The sequence below is a fragment of the Falco punctatus genome (assembly GCF_963210335.1).
Source record: "Falco punctatus genome assembly, chromosome: 14".
Lineage (NCBI taxonomy): Eukaryota > Metazoa > Chordata > Aves > Falconiformes > Falconidae > Falco > Falco punctatus.
Genome location: NC_137594.1, coordinates 1,789,204 through 1,803,292, shown reverse-complemented (window position 1 = coordinate 1,803,292; position 14,089 = coordinate 1,789,204). Strand labels below are relative to the sequence as shown.

Below are 14,089 nucleotides of genomic sequence, written 5' to 3'. Positions count from 1 at the left end.
CCTTGTGCCTGTGACATCTCTGGGAGCTGCGCAAAGCTCCTGGGTGCCATTGTGGCCATGTCCCAGCCTGTGGCTGGGCTCTGCTCGCCCTTGTGTGCTTGAGGTGGCGGCAGTGGCAGAGGCCCTGGTGAGCCCCTGCATCCCACGGAAGGGTGGGCATCTGCCCCCAGACCAGCCCTGCGCTGGGTGGGCAGCTGGCAGGAGCAGTGCCTTGGGTTCCCGTGCGGCCAACCGGCACCGGGTGCTGTGGGTGCCTCTGAGGGGAGCCAGGAGAAGAGGGGGCTCTGCCGCCTGCACCCCCAGTGTGGGCAGCCATGCACCCCACGGGCTGGCAGGCCCCCAGGACCCTTCCTGGACCCCCCCTGGCACAATGCTCACACTGCAGGGGTGCCGGAGGGTCCCGGGACCACCAAGCCGGCCAGCAGCTATTGCACACTTGCACACTCGCTGCCAGGTGCCCACAGGCATGGAGGGAGCAATTCTGGGTGCCAGCCCGGGGCGAGGGACGGAGACAATCCCTGGAGGCAACAGCTCAGCCGGTTTCTAAATGTGGTTTTTGCCAAATCCAAGTGATTTTCCTGGGGCAGGGGGCTGCCGAGGGGGATGGAGCCGCCATTGCCAAGCCCCTGCCCAGCCAGCACGGGAGGGCTTCGTTGCGGACCCGACCCCTCTGGGGAAGGCCCTGCTGCAGCACTGCCCACCCTGCCTGCGCCCGTTCCTGGAGTCTCCCTCGCCGTGGGCTCTGGGGCTGGGGCCCTTCCCCTGCCGCACCGGCAGCTCCCTCTGTGCCAGGGCTGCCATGTGTGCTGGGATCACGCCCAGGGCTGCAGGATCCTGCAGGGTGCCTGGCCGGGACCACCGCTCGCTGCCGTGTGCCTGGGGACATCCCAGCACCAGGGTCACCCCTCTCGCTCTGGTCTGGGCAGCCCCCATGGGTGCTGCAGCACCGCGGGGCCTGCTCCTGTGCTGGAGCTGCTGTGCACACACCGGGCAGGGGAAACGAGGATGGGGGTGCTGTGGGGTCACACCAGAGCCCTTAGGGACCCATCCCAGAGCTCCCCCTCCCTGGGCAGCCCCCAGCCCCGCTGCGCACAGCCCTGGGTACCCATTTGCCAGCTGCCCCATGTCGTGTTGTGCTGAATGGTGCGAGGGGCCCAGCACCCCTCTTCCCTCCAGGCTGGAGGTGCTGAGCTCTGTCTCCACCCCCAGTGAAGCCGCCTGCACCAGGCCCACACCTCACAGTGTCTGCCGTGCCGTGCCGTGCCGTACCGTGCAGTGCCGTGCGTGCCGAGCCGTGCCACTTGGCTGGGTGTGCACGGGCAGCGGGGAACACATGGTGCTCACCAGAGAGTGGCAGTGACCGAGCACTCCTCGCTCTCACTGCTGCCAGCCCGCACCAGTGCCGGTGCCGGGCCATGGGCACACACTGGGATGCTGCCGTACTGGTGGTGCCTGCCCAGGGCCTGCTGCCAGCGGCAGGGGATGGTTTTTGAATGAAAAGTCTTCTTTGACGGTGCTGGCTGGGCACCGTCTGGCCATCCTGCCACAGGGAACAAGGAGGTGGCTGTGCCGGAGGAGGAGGGAGTTTGGTTCCCACCTTGGGCAGTGCTCCAGCCACCGGCCGGCAGCAGGGACGGGCACCCGGCAGCTGTGGGTGCACCGGAAGGTAAGGGGCCACGGGGTGACCCCGGGGCTGGGTCCCTGCTGAGGGGTATGGGGAGGGCTGTGGAGTGGGGACATGCTGCCCCTGTCCCCCTCCCCGCTTCCCACAGATGGGCGCCTGCAGCCGCGGGGACCCTGGCAGAACAGCAGCAGCGGCACAGCACAACCACACCAGGTCTGACTGGGCTGTGCTTGGCCTCACACCACCACAGCCCACTGCTGCTGGGCTCAGCCAGGCCACGTGTGAGCCCCGCCAGTGGTACTGGGGGTCCCGGCACATCCCTGCTGCGTCCATGGGCTCACCAGTTCCTTACCACCCACTCTGGGCACTGCTCCGGCACCTACCAGGGGGATTTTCCAGCACTGCGGTGCTGGGGATCTCAGCCGAGGGGGGCCCGCCTGGCTGGGGTGCTCCTACCAGAGGGGTCCCCTTCCCCAGCTCCCAGGGCAAGGAGGCTGCGGACCGGAGCCCAGCACTGCCTCGCTCCAGCTCCCAACCCAGCAGGACGAGGCACCCCGTATCAGGGTGAGGAACCCAGGATTCGAGCCCAAAGCCGAGGCTGCAGCTCCTCTGGGCTCAGCGTGGTCCCTCCCGGCACTGGCTGTCCCCTGCCATCAGCCCGGTGCAGGGACACATCCTCGCCGTGGCCCTAGTCCTGCCCTGGGACCCACTGGCCATGTGGACAGGTGACGTGGCAGGCCCTGGCCATTCCCAGGTGACTCGTAACCGTGGGGGGACACAGAGGCATGGGGAGGTGACACGTGTTACACGTGGGCATCATGAGAGGGGCCCCAAGAGTGGGGCAGGGGGAAACAGAGTGACCCTGGGGTGCCATGGGGGGACCCCAAGGTGGCCCCGTGGCGCTCGGCAGGATGAGCTGTGGCTGGTCCCCGGCCGCGGTGCTGTGCGGTGCCCGTGGTGCCTACGGATGCGCCGGGGGATGCCGGTGTCGGGGGATGCCCGTGCTGCACCAGTGCTGGGCGACACCGGTGCCAGTGCAGCAGCTGCGCCGGGATATGTCGCTGCCGGTGCAGTAGCCGCGCCGGGCGATGTCGGTGCCGGTGCCGGTGCCGGTGCCGGTGCAGCAGCAGCGCCGGGCGATGCCGGTGCCGGTCACTGCTCCCGCAGTGCGGGGCTGGGGCCGGTGCCAGGTGCTGCCGGTGCCGGCCGGGCCCCGGCGGGCTGCGGGTGGAGCTGGTGCTGGTGCCGGCGGTGCCGGCGGTGCCGGTGCCGGTGCCGGGCGGGGCCCCCGCGGGCTGCGGGCGGTGCCGGCCCCGCCGCGGTATAAAGGGGCCGCGCGGGCCAGGCCAGGCTCACAGCAGCGGCGGCGGCGGCCGGGGCGAGCGGCGGCACCGGCACCACCACGGTGAGTCCCGGTCCCGGTCTCTCCTTCCCCCTGCCGGCCCCGGCTCGGGGCGTCCCCGCCCCCGCCGTGCTGCGAGACCGGCGGCGGCACCGGGAGAGCGGAGCCGGCACCGGGGGGCTGCGGGGCCCGGGGGCGGTCCTGCGGGGGCTGCCCGGGGGGAGCTGCCGGTGGCACGGGGGTCCCCGGGGCTGGCTCTGCGCCCTGCCCGCACCCCCTGCCCTGTTCATGCGCGCCCCCTCCCCTCCCCCGGCTCCTGCCCCCCCGCTCCCGCCCGCGCCCCCCGCCCCGCGGTGCAGCTCTGCAGTCCCCACCGCTGCCGGTCGGGAGCGGGTGCCCGCTGCCTGCCCGTGCCGCCCGCGCTGCCTGTCCCCCCGTCCCCATCCCACAGCGAGGCGGGGGTCCGGCTGCTGCCATCGCCGGTGCTGGGGGTCCCGCTGCAGGCAGTCGGGGTGGCCATGGGCAGGGGGGGTGTCTCTCCTCTGGGGACACCCTGGGGCCGGGAACCCAACGTCCCTGTGCCCTTCCCTGTCCTCTAGCCCGGGAGCAGGCGTGTCCCTGCGGGGCTGTGGGTGCCAGCATTCTGCACAGTGGGATGCTTGAGACCCCCACTCCCCGCCTGCCCCTGTAGAGCCACCGGTAAGGTCTCAATCCCAGACCGGTGATCGGCGAGGGATGGGGTGACCGTGGGGCAGCAGACAAGTGCGGTCTCCCCACTTCCCCCTTTGGGGAGCCAAGCAGGGGGCCCCGTCGTGGGCTGCTCCCCTGGCCCTGCCCTGACGCTGCCTGTGTCCCCCCAGATGCCAGTGAGCCTCTCCACAGCCCTGCGCGTCGTCGGGACCAGCCTCTTCGCCCTGGTGGTGCTCGGCGGCATCCTTGCTGCCTACGTCACGGGGTACCAGTTCATCCACACAGAGAAGCACTACCTCTCCTTCGGGCTCTACGGGGCCATCCTGGGGCTGCACCTCTTCATTCAGAGCCTCTTCGCGTTCCTGGAGCACCGGCGCATGCGGGGTGAAGGGCAGCCGGTGCAGCTGGGGCGCTCGGTGGCCCTCTGCATTGCTGCCTACCAGGAAGATCCCAACTACCTGAAGAAGTGCCTGCGCTCCGTCAAGCGCATCGCCTTCCCCGACCTCAAAGTGGTGATGGTGGTGGATGGTAATGGCCCCGACGACACCTACATGCTGGACATCTTCCATGACGTGATGGGCTCGGAGCACTCAGGCAGCTACGTCTGGAGGAGCAACTTCCACGCATGGGGCGAGGGAGAGACCGAGGCTGGGATGCGGGAAGGGCTGGCCCGCGTTCAGGCGCTGGTGCGCGGCACCACATACTCCTGCATCCTCCAGAAGTGGGGCGGGAAGCGGGAGGTGATGTACACGGCCTTCCGAGCACTTGGAGACTCCGTGGACTATATCCAGGTGGATGCATGGGCTGGGGGGGGGGGGGGGATGCAGGCAGCCAGTGCTCTGCCTGCGTGGCTGGGCAGAGGGGCTGTGGGTGGAGCAGGAGTGGCCCAGTGAGCCTGCGGCAGCACCCGCCTGCCTGGCGCTGGATCTGGCCCCGTGCACCGGCTGCAAGCCGACACCGGGGCTGGGGGTGAACTGCCACCAGGGTGGCCCAAGGGGTTGAGCCCTGCCCGCACTGCTGCCCACGAGGGTTTCACATCACCTCCTCCACTCATCCCCTGCCCCGGGCTGGTGTCACCCTGTGGGACTGTGGCACGGTGTGGGGTGCCAGGGCCAATGCATGGGGGAGGGGTGGTGTCCAGGGCATGTCCCACCACTGTGCCAGTGGCTGGGGCATGTGGCAGGGCTGGGTGGCCCGGGGCAGTGGTGGCCGGGCACCATGGAGCACTCCACTCCCTGCCACCGCCTGCCGGTCTCTGAGGCTCTGCCTCGTCTCGCCGGCTGCGGCTCAGGCTTGCCTGGCTGCGGGCTGGGCTGTCTGCCGGGCGCGCGTGGGTGGCAGGAGCGGGGCTCGACGTTCCCTCTGCCCCCAGGTGTGTGACTCAGACACGGTGCTGGACCCCGCCTGCACCGCCGAGATGCTCCGCATCCTGGAGGCTGACCCCCGTGTCGGCGGCGTCGGTGGCGACGTCCAGGTACCCTGGCTGCAAGGGAGGGCACAAGGTGGTGGGGGATGCAGCAGTGCTGGGGGGGGTTGCAGTGCCAGGGCTCACATCCGTCCCCTCCCCAGATCCTGAACAAGTACGACTCGTGGATCTCCTTCCTGAGCAGCGTGCGGTACTGGATGGCCTTCAACGTCGAGCGTGCCTGCCAGTCCTATTTTGGCTGCGTGCAGTGCATCAGCGGGCCCCTGGGCATGTACCGCAACACCCTGCTGCAGCAGTTCCTTGAGGACTGGTACCACCAGACCTTCCTGGGCAGCAAGTGCAGCTTTGGGGATGACCGGCACCTCACCAACCGCGTGCTCAGCCTGGGCTACCAGACCAAGTACACGGCTCGCTCCAAGTGCCTGACGGAGACGCCCACTCGCTACCTGCGCTGGCTCAACCAGCAGACCCGCTGGAGCAAGTCCTACTTCCGCGAGTGGCTCTATAACGCCCTGTGGTTCCACAAGCATCACCTCTGGATGACCTACGAGTCAGTGGTGACCGGCTTCTTCCCCTTCTTCCTCATCGCCACCGTTATCCAGCTCTTCTACCGCGGCCGCATCTGGAACATCCTCCTCTTCCTGCTGACTGTGCAGCTGGTGGGCATCATCAAAGCCACCTATGCCTGCTTCCTGCGGGGCAACGCAGAGATGATCTTCATGTCCCTTTACGCCCTCCTCTACATGTCCAGCCTGCTGCCTGCCAAGATGTTTGCCATCGCCACCATCAACAAGTCGGGCTGGGGCACGTCGGGGCGCCGGACCATCGTGGTTAACTTCGTGGGGCTGCTGCCAGTGTCCGTGTGGGTGGCGGTGCTGCTGGGTGGGCTGGCCTACACCGCCTACAGCCAGGACCTCTTCAGCGAGACAGAGGTGGCCTTCCTCGTCTCGGGTGCCATCCTCTATGCCTGCTACTGGGTGGCCCTGCTCACCCTCTACCTGGCTATCGTCGCCCGGCGCTGTGGCAAGCGGCAGGAGCAGTGCGGGCTGGCCTTCGCTGAGGTCTGACCATGGGGGAGAGCCGGGGTGGCCCCGTGTGCTGGGGTGACCACTCCCGGTCCCCTCCTCGCCTGGCACTGAGCCGCCAGGTGCTGGGCAGCGCTGAGCGCGCCCACCATGGCGTTTCTGATCAAGTCTTGCTTTTTTTGTTGTTCTGTTTTGGTTTTTCATATTTTTCCTTTTTTCTGTACTAAGCTGGCTGGGGAGAGGCTAAGCTGGGGCTGCCAGTCACCAGCTGGGCACAGCCTTGGTGCTGCAGGGGTGATGGCAGCATCCCCCCCCCCATGCCATACAGAGTATCCCAGTGTGCTGTATGGAGCACTGCTGGCCGGGCTCCCCTCACCCCACCAACGCGGCTGGGTCCTCCACCCTTCGGTGCTTTCTACAGGGACTTCTTGGTCCCACCTCCATGGTGCTACAGCAAAACAGCCCCATGCAGTACTGTCTCTGGCTGGCGCTGTGCCAGCACAGCTGGCTGGTGCTGCCTGCCTCTGCCCCCCACAGCTGTTTGTATGTGCGGGCATGTACCCATAGGGAGCCCCCCCACATCCCCCTCAGCCCCTTTCAGGGGGGTCTGGCTGCCCCAGGAGGGCAGCACTTCCCTTCAGCTTTGCCAAAGAGCCAGGGGGGGACCCCAGCATGCAGAAACAGGGGAAACTGGGGCCATGGCTTGGCCAGTGTCACCATGGCCCCTGGTGACCCCTTGGTTTCAGCCAAGCCATGGCCCCATCATACCAACCCTGCTGCCTTCCCAGCATCTGTCTAGACAGTGGGGAGACACTGGGTTTTGAGCTTGGGCATGCAGAGGAGGGCGGAGAAGAGCCAGTTCCCAACCTTTCCCTTCCCCAGGAAACTCACGCGGTTGTCTCCCCTGGGCCCTCTTTTTTTCAGGGCTTAAAAATCTTTCTACAATTGAGCTTTTAGATTGTTTTGTTTAATTTAATACAAGGTTTTTTAGACTTTTGTAGCTCTTTGGTATTCATACTTATTGCTACTTGTTTGTAAATCTATTTATTTTTTAACCTGCGGGGTTTTTTTCATATTTTGGAAAAGCCTGTTTTTTATATCCTGATGGATTTGTCAAAATAAAGACTTGCACCGAGGAAGGCTGGTGTGTGGGGAGAAGGGTGATGGCTCTAGTTCCCCCTGCCCTGGCACCATGAGGTGACTCAAGCGATGTTGGGGCAGAGTCCCTGCCTGGCACATGCTGTCCCCACAGCTGCAGGGGGGGACATATCATGCTGGGGAGTGATTCCCCATGCTGATAACACTGTGGCTCCCTGCTGCAGGCAGGATGACAGGCAGAGCTGGCAGTGCACTGGGAATAGCCAAATCCAGGTACCAAGGGCAGCCCCACAGCTCCAGCCCTGCCTGGGCTTGAAGCATCCCTGCTTACCAGGACTCATCTCACCTGGGACGGCAGCTGGGCTTGTGCCCTAGAGGTCTCAGAAATGGAGTCATTACAGGGGGAACAAGTGTCCCAGGAATTGCTCTGGGTGCCCAGATGCAGGATGCAGCACCCCAAGGTGGCCCTGGGAACCCCCTGTGCAGGACCGGGATGAGGCTGGAGCTGGCCCTGGATCTCCCCGAGTCCTGTCTGCAGTGCTCGGTGCTGCCTGGCAGCAGAGTAGAGCTCATGGCCGCCAGTCTGGCTCCTCACACTTTCTTAGGTACGTTGGTGATGATGGGCTTGGGGCGGGTTTTGAAGAGGAGCTTGGTTTTGATGAGGGCAGTGACGGTGTAGCGGGTGTGTGGCCCCACCGGGCTGGGCTCACCAGCTCCCTGCTTCACCAGGACAGCAAAAGGCTTCTCCAGCTGCACCACCTTCCCATAGAGGATGTGGTGGCCCACGATGAGCACGGGGACCCCCTAGAGAGAACAGCAAGAGGGTGAGGGTGGACAGGGCCCCCATCCCCTGGTGGCGTGGCACAGCAGTAGGCTGCCTCACCTCGCAGGTATAATGCAGGTCTCCCAGGAGGCTCCCTGCCAGCCCGCCACTCTGCCGGGGCTCCACCTCTCCCTGCAGCTCCACCAGCACCCACTGCGCCAGGCCTCCAGCACCCGCACTGCGGGCGAGAGAGGCACCTTTCACCCTGCGGCTCCAGCCCTGCCTGGGGCTGCGAATGCAGAGCCGGGTGCCGCTGGGGGCAGGATCCGGCCCACCGGGGCCGTGCAGCCTGCGGTGGCCTCACCTGGAGATGACGATCTGCACCATGTTCCGGGCCCTGCAAAGTGCCCGCAGAGACAGTCAGTACGGGGGGGTTGGGGCAGTCCCCGCTGCGGCGGGAGCCCCCCAGCCCCAGTACCCGTCCCCCCCAAGCTCCGCACCCCCGAGCCCTCAGCCCGCCTGGGCCCCAGCCACCCATGCCCAGACATAAGGGCCCCTGCTGCCCCCCAGAGCCCCCCCCCCCATGCCCAGACATGGGGGCCCTGCCGCGCCCCCGGGCCGCGGCGGCAGTTGCGCGGGGCGCTGGTGCCCTCCAGCGGCCCCGGAGGTGCGGGCCCGGGCCGGGGCAGCCCGGCCGAGCCGCTCGGCGGGCCGAACCTCTCCCGCCTCCCGCTCCCCGCCCAGCCCAGCCCAGCCCAGCGCCGGCCGCTCCCCGCGGCCCCCGGCCCGGCCCCGCCGCCCCGAACCCGCACTCCCAGCTCCGGCAGCGCCCGAATCTCCCGCCGCGCCGCGCTTCTGCTTCCGCTTCCGGCCGCGCGCCCGCCCCGTGCCGTGGGAGCACTTCCTGTTCCGGGGCGGCGCGCACGTGGGGCTGTGCGGGGCGGGGCCGGGGCCGGGGGCGATGGGGGAGTTCGAGGTGCACCGGGTGCGGTTCTTCGGCCTGGTGCCGGCGGGCGTGCGCTGCCTGGCCTGGCACCCCCGCGGCGGCCGCCTGGCCCTGGCGCGCATCGACGGCACCGTCGAGATCTACAACTTCGCCGCGAACTACTTCCAGGAGAAGGTGAGGGGGGCGGGCAGCGCCGCGCCGCGCCGGGCCGCGCCGGGCCGGGGTAACGGGCGTCCCTCGCCAGGTCATCCCCGGGAGCGACGCCCGCTCGGTGGAGGCGCTGTGCTGGGCGGCGGGAGAGCGACTCTTCGGGGCCGGCCTCGGCGGGGAAGTCACCGAGTACGACCTGGCCCGGCTGTGCGTGGCGCGCTCCGTGGACGGCTGCGGGGGGCCCATCTGGAGCATGGCGGCCAACAGCAGCGGCACGCAGCTGGCGGTGAGTGCTACCGGCGCCGGGACGGCTCTTCCAGCCTAGCCCCGGAGCAGGGTGCGCCGGCAGAGGGAGAGGGTCTGACCGCCCCGCTGGCGCTGACCGCCCCTCCCGCAGATCGGCTGCGAGGACGGCTCCGTTAAGCTCTTTCAAGTCGTATCCGGGGGCATCGAATTTGAGCGGAACCTGGACAGGCGGAAAGGTGGGTCCGAGAGGGCTCGGTGCCACAGCGGCATCGTCCCTCCGTCCCTCCTGGCTACCCAGTCCCGCTGACCGAGGTGCCGCGGGTCCACAGGGTCACATCTAGAGCTTCCTTCCCCACAGGCCGTATACTGTGCCTCTCCTGGCACCCATCGGGCACTCACATAGTAGCTGGCTCCATCGATGTTTTCCGCGTGCTCAACGTCTCTTCAGGTAACTCGTGCCCCAGGAGGTGAGCAGGTCTGGTCCCCTGGGACTGACAGCACCTGCCCACCCTATGCTCTAGGGGGCTCCCCTTGCCACACCCAACTGTCCTTCCCCCATCTCAGGCCAAACCGTGCAGAGGATCATGGTGAACTACCACGTACAGAAGGTGAAGCGTGAGTGCATCGTGTGGAGCATTGCCTTCCTCTCCAGCGGCACCGTCGTCACCTCAGACTCCTTCGGGAGGGTGCAATTCTGGGACTGGGAACAAGGGACGCTGCTGGAGTCCCACACTGTCAGCACCTCGGCTGTCCTCTCGCTGGCTGTGTCGGAGGTAGGCGAGTCCCCCCCCGTGTCCTCTCCGGCCAGCCAGGCACCCATCAGCTCTCCTGTGTGCTGGGCCGGAGGTGCTCAGGTGGGAGCTGCCTGGCTCAATGCCTTTGGCTAGGAGCGAGGCTGCTGGTCCCTGCCTGCTTCCTGGCAGCGCCCTCTCGTTCTTCCTGGTCCACACTGGCAAACCCGGTTCCCGTTTCTCTCACCAGAAGGAGGACAGCATCGTTGTGGGTACCTCAACTGGGGCCACCTACCAGTTTCAGCTGCTGCCAGTGAAGATGGGCAGCCTGGAGAAACGCTGGGTGCGGACAAAGCCCTTCCAGCATCACACCCATGACGTGCGAGCTGTGGCACACAGCTCGGTGGCTCTCATCTCCGGAGGTAGGACTGGCTGGGGTCATGGGGAGGGCTTGGGGCTCTCCCCCCAGTACCAGTTCGGCTGACTTCTGCTTGGCTTCCAGGCCTGGATGCCCAGCTGGTGATCCGCCCGCTGATGGAGAAGGTGCAGAAGAAGGGCTATGATGCAGCACTCCGTAAAATCACCTTCCCTCATGTGAGTGCTGCTCTCTGTAGGGTCTCATGACTAGGGAGGCAGGCTGGCAGGGCTGGATCTCCCTGCCTCACTGGGTCCCCTCTCTGGTGCATCTGGAGGCTCCTACCATGGAGGAGGTAGAAGTTGGTAAGCTCGTCTTGCTGGTCCTGCTGGGTCTCCACCTCCAGGCTCACATCCCACAGGACCCGAGTCCTTCCTTTCCCCCACCCCAGAGTCTCCAGCCCCCAGGGCAATTCAGCTTTGGCCCAGCCCTTTCTGCCAGTCTGTGGGTTCATGACAGTTTGCCCATTTCTTCATGCAGCGACGCCTTGTCTCCTGTGCCAGGAAAGCCCGGCTGCTCCTATTCCAGTTCTCCCAGCATCTGGAGCTCTGGAGACTTGGCTCCACTGATGAGACTGGTGAGTTGCAAGGCCTAACTCTCTGGTGCAAGCCCTGTGGCAGAGCCTGCGCTGCCTACAGGATTTTGGGTATGAAACAGTCTTGCTGCTTGGGCAGTGGAGGGGTGGCTTAGCCCAGGCCCTTTCCTCCCCACAGCCCGGTGCTGGTGACACTCACAGGCAGAGCTGTGTTTCCCAGCACAGCGTGTGCCTGTGCATGGGCTGCACTGCCGCTGTGAGGCTGTGCTTCCAGCGAGCTGGGCCAGGCCCTGGGGAGTTCAGCCTTGGGGAAGTGTGGGGCAGGCTCTGGGCTCTCCCTCAGGCACTGCTTCCCTGGGATCCCCAGCTGCTCAACAGGACCTGTGTGGTTTCCCCACTGTCACTGATGCACTGTGTGTTTTCTTGTCCCAGGAAAGGATGGTGAGGTCCTTCCCTTGTGCCGCATGCCTGAGCACCTTGTGCAGTTCAAGAGTAAGGTAGGACTGAGCCGGGGCTGGGATTTGCCCTGATGCTTGCCCCTCTGCTCTCCCCTGACAGCCAAGCTCTGTGTGCCAGGCTGCAGGGGGATCTCCCAGGCCCCACTCACCCCCTGTGCTCTTCCAGGGTCCAGAGCACATTTACTGCAGCTGCATCTCGCCCTGTGGCAGCTGGGTCAGCTACTCCACGGCCTCCCACTTCCACCTCTACCGAGTGCAATATGAGGGTGACAGTGTCAGCATCAAGAAGGTGAGGAGGGTGATGGGCCGCTCTGCAGCAGGGAGGGGCGGTGGGTGGCTGTGAAGTGCCAGCATGGCCAGCATCGCTCTCAGGGAGTGAGGGCAGCAGTGGTAGGTGGCTGGCAGTGCTGCTTTTACCTGCTTCAAGGTCCCCAAAGTGCCCAAGCTGCTGCTCCCAGCCTACCAGCTCCAGTTCTCCTCCGACTCCGGCAGCCTCTTCGTCGCCTCTGCTCGAGGTTCCGTCCATGTTCTCCAGCTGCTGGAACCAGGGGGCTGCAAACACCTGCACACTCTTCGGCCACCCTCAGGTTTGAGCTGGGGGGGTTGTGGAGGTGCTGGGGGTCCCTGGGCTCTGCGGCCCCTCACTGCTGTGGGTGCAGAGGGGTGTACAGGGCTGAGCACGTCCTGGGGGATGTAGGTCCTTCCCCCTGACAGCCTCTGCCCTGTGTTTGTGCCACTCTCATGGCATGGCACAGGTAGGAGAGGGGGGTGCCCAGATCAGTAGTGGGGGCATGGGTCTGGATGTCCCCCGAGGGTGCATCTGGGGCTTCTTGCAGGCCCAAGCACCTGTTACAGCTGGTGGAGGTCTTTCCATAGGGTCCCCCGAGGCCGTTTACCTGCTGGCGTCAAGCACAGATGGGCACTGGCTGGCTGCAGTTGGCGGGGACTGGGCAATCCACATCTACAACCTGAAATGTTTCAAGGTAGGAGCAGGTGCTGAGGGGGCTGCAGGAATGACTCCCACTGCCCTCCTGCCTTGCGGGGGGCAGGTGGTGGTGGGCTCAGCGTGTAAGTCCCCTCCCCGGAAGCGATCGCTGTGTCCCTGGTGCAGGGCCCATGGGAAGGGGGGTCAGAGGCTTGCTCCTGTCAGCACGCTGTCCTCCTGCCTTGCAGCATCACGGCACGGTGCCCACCTACACCTGTGCGGTGACAGCCCTCGCCATCCATCCCCTCACCAACAACCTTGTTATCGCCTACTCAGACCAGCAGGTAGGAGCGAATCCCGGTCACAGACCTCGTGGCCCTGGCCCCTTCCCTGCTGTTCCCTCCCAGGCCTTGGGGCTTTCTGGTCACGCAGGTCCACCGGAGAGCTGTGGCTCCAGGCAGGCGCAGGGACCCGGTTGGCCTTCGCTGCCCGCTGTCCCTGGCAGCAGCCTGTCCCCACACAGTGCTTGCAGCCTGGCTGGAGCAGGGGCTGCCTATGCGCCGGTGTGGGGGTGGATGCCAGGGAGGACCAGACCTGATGAGTCGACCCTGTCACCTCCTCTCCAGCTGTTTGAGTTCAGCATCCCGGAGAAGCAGTACACGGCCTGGAGCCGCATGGTGCAGAACTTTGGGCTGCACAAGGTCTGGCTGGAGAGGGACTCGCCCATCACCCACATCACCTTCAACCCCAAGAACCCCTCGCACATCCTGCTTCACGACACCTATATGTTCTGTGTCCTTGACAAGTCCCTGGTGAGCTCGCATGCCTGGTCGGGAGGGCTGTCTTCATGCTTGGGGCATCTCCCCAGCCTGGCTGTCTCTGTCCTCACGGGGAGCAGAGGGAACAGCATGCCAGGACCGAGGTGATGGTGGTCCAGGCAGCACTGACATGTGCCGCATGCTCTCCTCACAGCCCTTGCCAGACAACAGTGCACTCCTGATGAACCAGAGCACCCTGAAGCAGCTCCCGGAGACAGCCAGGCAGCGGCAGCTCCACGCCTTCAAGATCTGCAAGAAATTCCAGGTGGGTGATGGTGTTGCTGGGTGTGTGCTGTGTTCAGGAGGGGGTGCCCTGCACCCTTGGTCCCTGTGGCTCTTGCCCACATATCCAGTTGCTCCCAGTGCCACCCCAGTGCTGGGTGCCCCAGCGTTTGGTCTCAGTCTCCATCATGGCACAGCCACTTACTGCAGTCTCGTGGGCTCTGATTGCCCAGCAGCTCATGCAGCACGCAGCCCCAGGCACTGCCCCTGCTTACAGCTAAGCCAGAACAGGCAGCTCTGCATGGCCAGGCCCGGCAAGCCGAGGCAGAGGGGGGCCGGCACCACAGTCCCATCTCTTGCCCTCTCCCTGCCCTGCAGCCCCTGCTCTTTGCGGATCTGCTGGATGAGAACTGCCTGGTGATGGTGGAGCGGCCCATCATGGACATCAAGACCCAGCTGCCACTGCCCATCCAACAGAAGAAATTTGGCACCTGAGAGCAGAACAAGCTGCTCCAGCCGCAGCAGCTCTGTGTGTTGCTCTCCCAGGGTGCTGTAGGAATAAACCCTGCTGTTCCGTACAGCTGCAGGCTCAGGTCTTGTCCTTGCCCTGGGGGGGCTCCCTGGTGTCGCAGCAGTGGGTCAGGGTGGCACTGGCCTGAGTGTGAGGATGCAGCC

The 14,089-nt window shown here is 65.9% G+C and overlaps 3 protein-coding genes across 5 annotated transcripts; 2 read left to right on the top strand and 1 right to left on the bottom strand.

The window, feature by feature from the left end:
• Positions 1-114: 114 nt before the first annotated feature.
• Positions 115-6,910, top strand: HAS3 (hyaluronan synthase 3). Its single transcript, XM_080364840.1, has 3 exons — positions 115-4,447; positions 5,029-5,130; positions 5,226-6,910. Exons 1-3 carry the CDS (start codon positions 3,827-3,829, stop codon positions 6,147-6,149), a joined length of 1,647 nt encoding a protein of 548 aa, XP_080220966.1. The 5' UTR covers positions 115-3,826; the 3' UTR covers positions 6,150-6,910.
• Positions 6,911-7,052: 142 nt separating this feature from the next.
• CHTF8 (chromosome transmission fidelity factor 8) lies at positions 7,053-8,852 on the bottom strand. 3 transcript variants are annotated; one of them, XM_080364836.1, is made up of 4 exons: positions 8,775-8,852; positions 8,333-8,365; positions 8,089-8,206; positions 7,053-8,009 (listed from the first exon to the last, which is right to left on the bottom strand). In XM_080364836.1, exons 2-4 carry the CDS (start codon positions 8,353-8,355, stop codon positions 7,797-7,799), a joined length of 354 nt encoding a protein of 117 aa, XP_080220962.1. In that variant the 5' UTR covers positions 8,356-8,365; positions 8,775-8,852; the 3' UTR covers positions 7,053-7,796. The 3 variants fall into 3 exon arrangements, with proteins under 3 accessions (XP_080220962.1, XP_080220964.1, XP_080220963.1); XM_080364838.1 differs by having other exon boundaries at positions 8,785-8,850; XM_080364837.1 differs by having other exon boundaries at positions 8,781-8,844.
• A 47-nt stretch (positions 8,853-8,899) lies between these two features.
• On the top strand, positions 8,900-13,994 carry UTP4 (UTP4 small subunit processome component). The gene is made up of 16 exons (XM_080364807.1): positions 8,900-9,088; positions 9,159-9,350; positions 9,462-9,546; positions 9,669-9,758; positions 9,875-10,083; positions 10,292-10,463; positions 10,544-10,635; positions 10,937-11,033; positions 11,424-11,488; positions 11,616-11,738; positions 11,877-12,036; positions 12,326-12,432; positions 12,623-12,718; positions 13,001-13,186; positions 13,347-13,457; positions 13,793-13,994. Exons 1-16 carry the CDS (start codon positions 8,930-8,932, stop codon positions 13,907-13,909), a joined length of 2,061 nt encoding a protein of 686 aa, XP_080220933.1. The 5' UTR covers positions 8,900-8,929; the 3' UTR covers positions 13,910-13,994.
• Positions 13,995-14,089: the final 95 nt, after the last annotated feature.

Excerpts from the sequence above, each read along its gene's own strand:
- UTP4 (XM_080364807.1), top strand. The coding sequence starts at position 8,930 with ATGGGGGAGTTCGAGGTGCACCGGGTGCGGTTCTTCGGCCTGGTGCCG. Across the intron at positions 10,084-10,291 it reads TCTCGCTGGCTGTGTCGGAG|AAGGAGGACAGCATCGTTGT; the intron begins GTAGGCGAGTCC and ends TTCTCTCACCAG. Across the intron at positions 11,739-11,876 it reads ACAGTGTCAGCATCAAGAAG|GTCCCCAAAGTGCCCAAGCT; the intron begins GTGAGGAGGGTG and ends ACCTGCTTCAAG.
- HAS3 (XM_080364840.1), top strand. The coding sequence starts at position 3,827 with ATGCCAGTGAGCCTCTCCACAGCCCTGCGCGTCGTCGGGACCAGCCTC. Across the intron at positions 4,448-5,028 it reads ACTCCGTGGACTATATCCAG|GTGTGTGACTCAGACACGGT; the intron begins GTGGATGCATGG and ends CTCTGCCCCCAG. Across the intron at positions 5,131-5,225 it reads GCGTCGGTGGCGACGTCCAG|ATCCTGAACAAGTACGACTC; the intron begins GTACCCTGGCTG and ends TCCCCTCCCCAG.
- CHTF8 (XM_080364836.1), bottom strand. The coding sequence starts at position 8,355 with ATGGTGCAGATCGTCATCTCCAG. Across the intron at positions 8,207-8,332 it reads GTGCAGATCGTCATCTCCAG|TGCGGGTGCTGGAGGCCTGG; the intron begins GTGAGGCCACCG and ends TCTCGCCCGCAG. Across the intron at positions 8,010-8,088 it reads ACCTGCATTATACCTGCGAG|GGGGTCCCCGTGCTCATCGT; the intron begins GTGAGGCAGCCT and ends TGTTCTCTCTAG.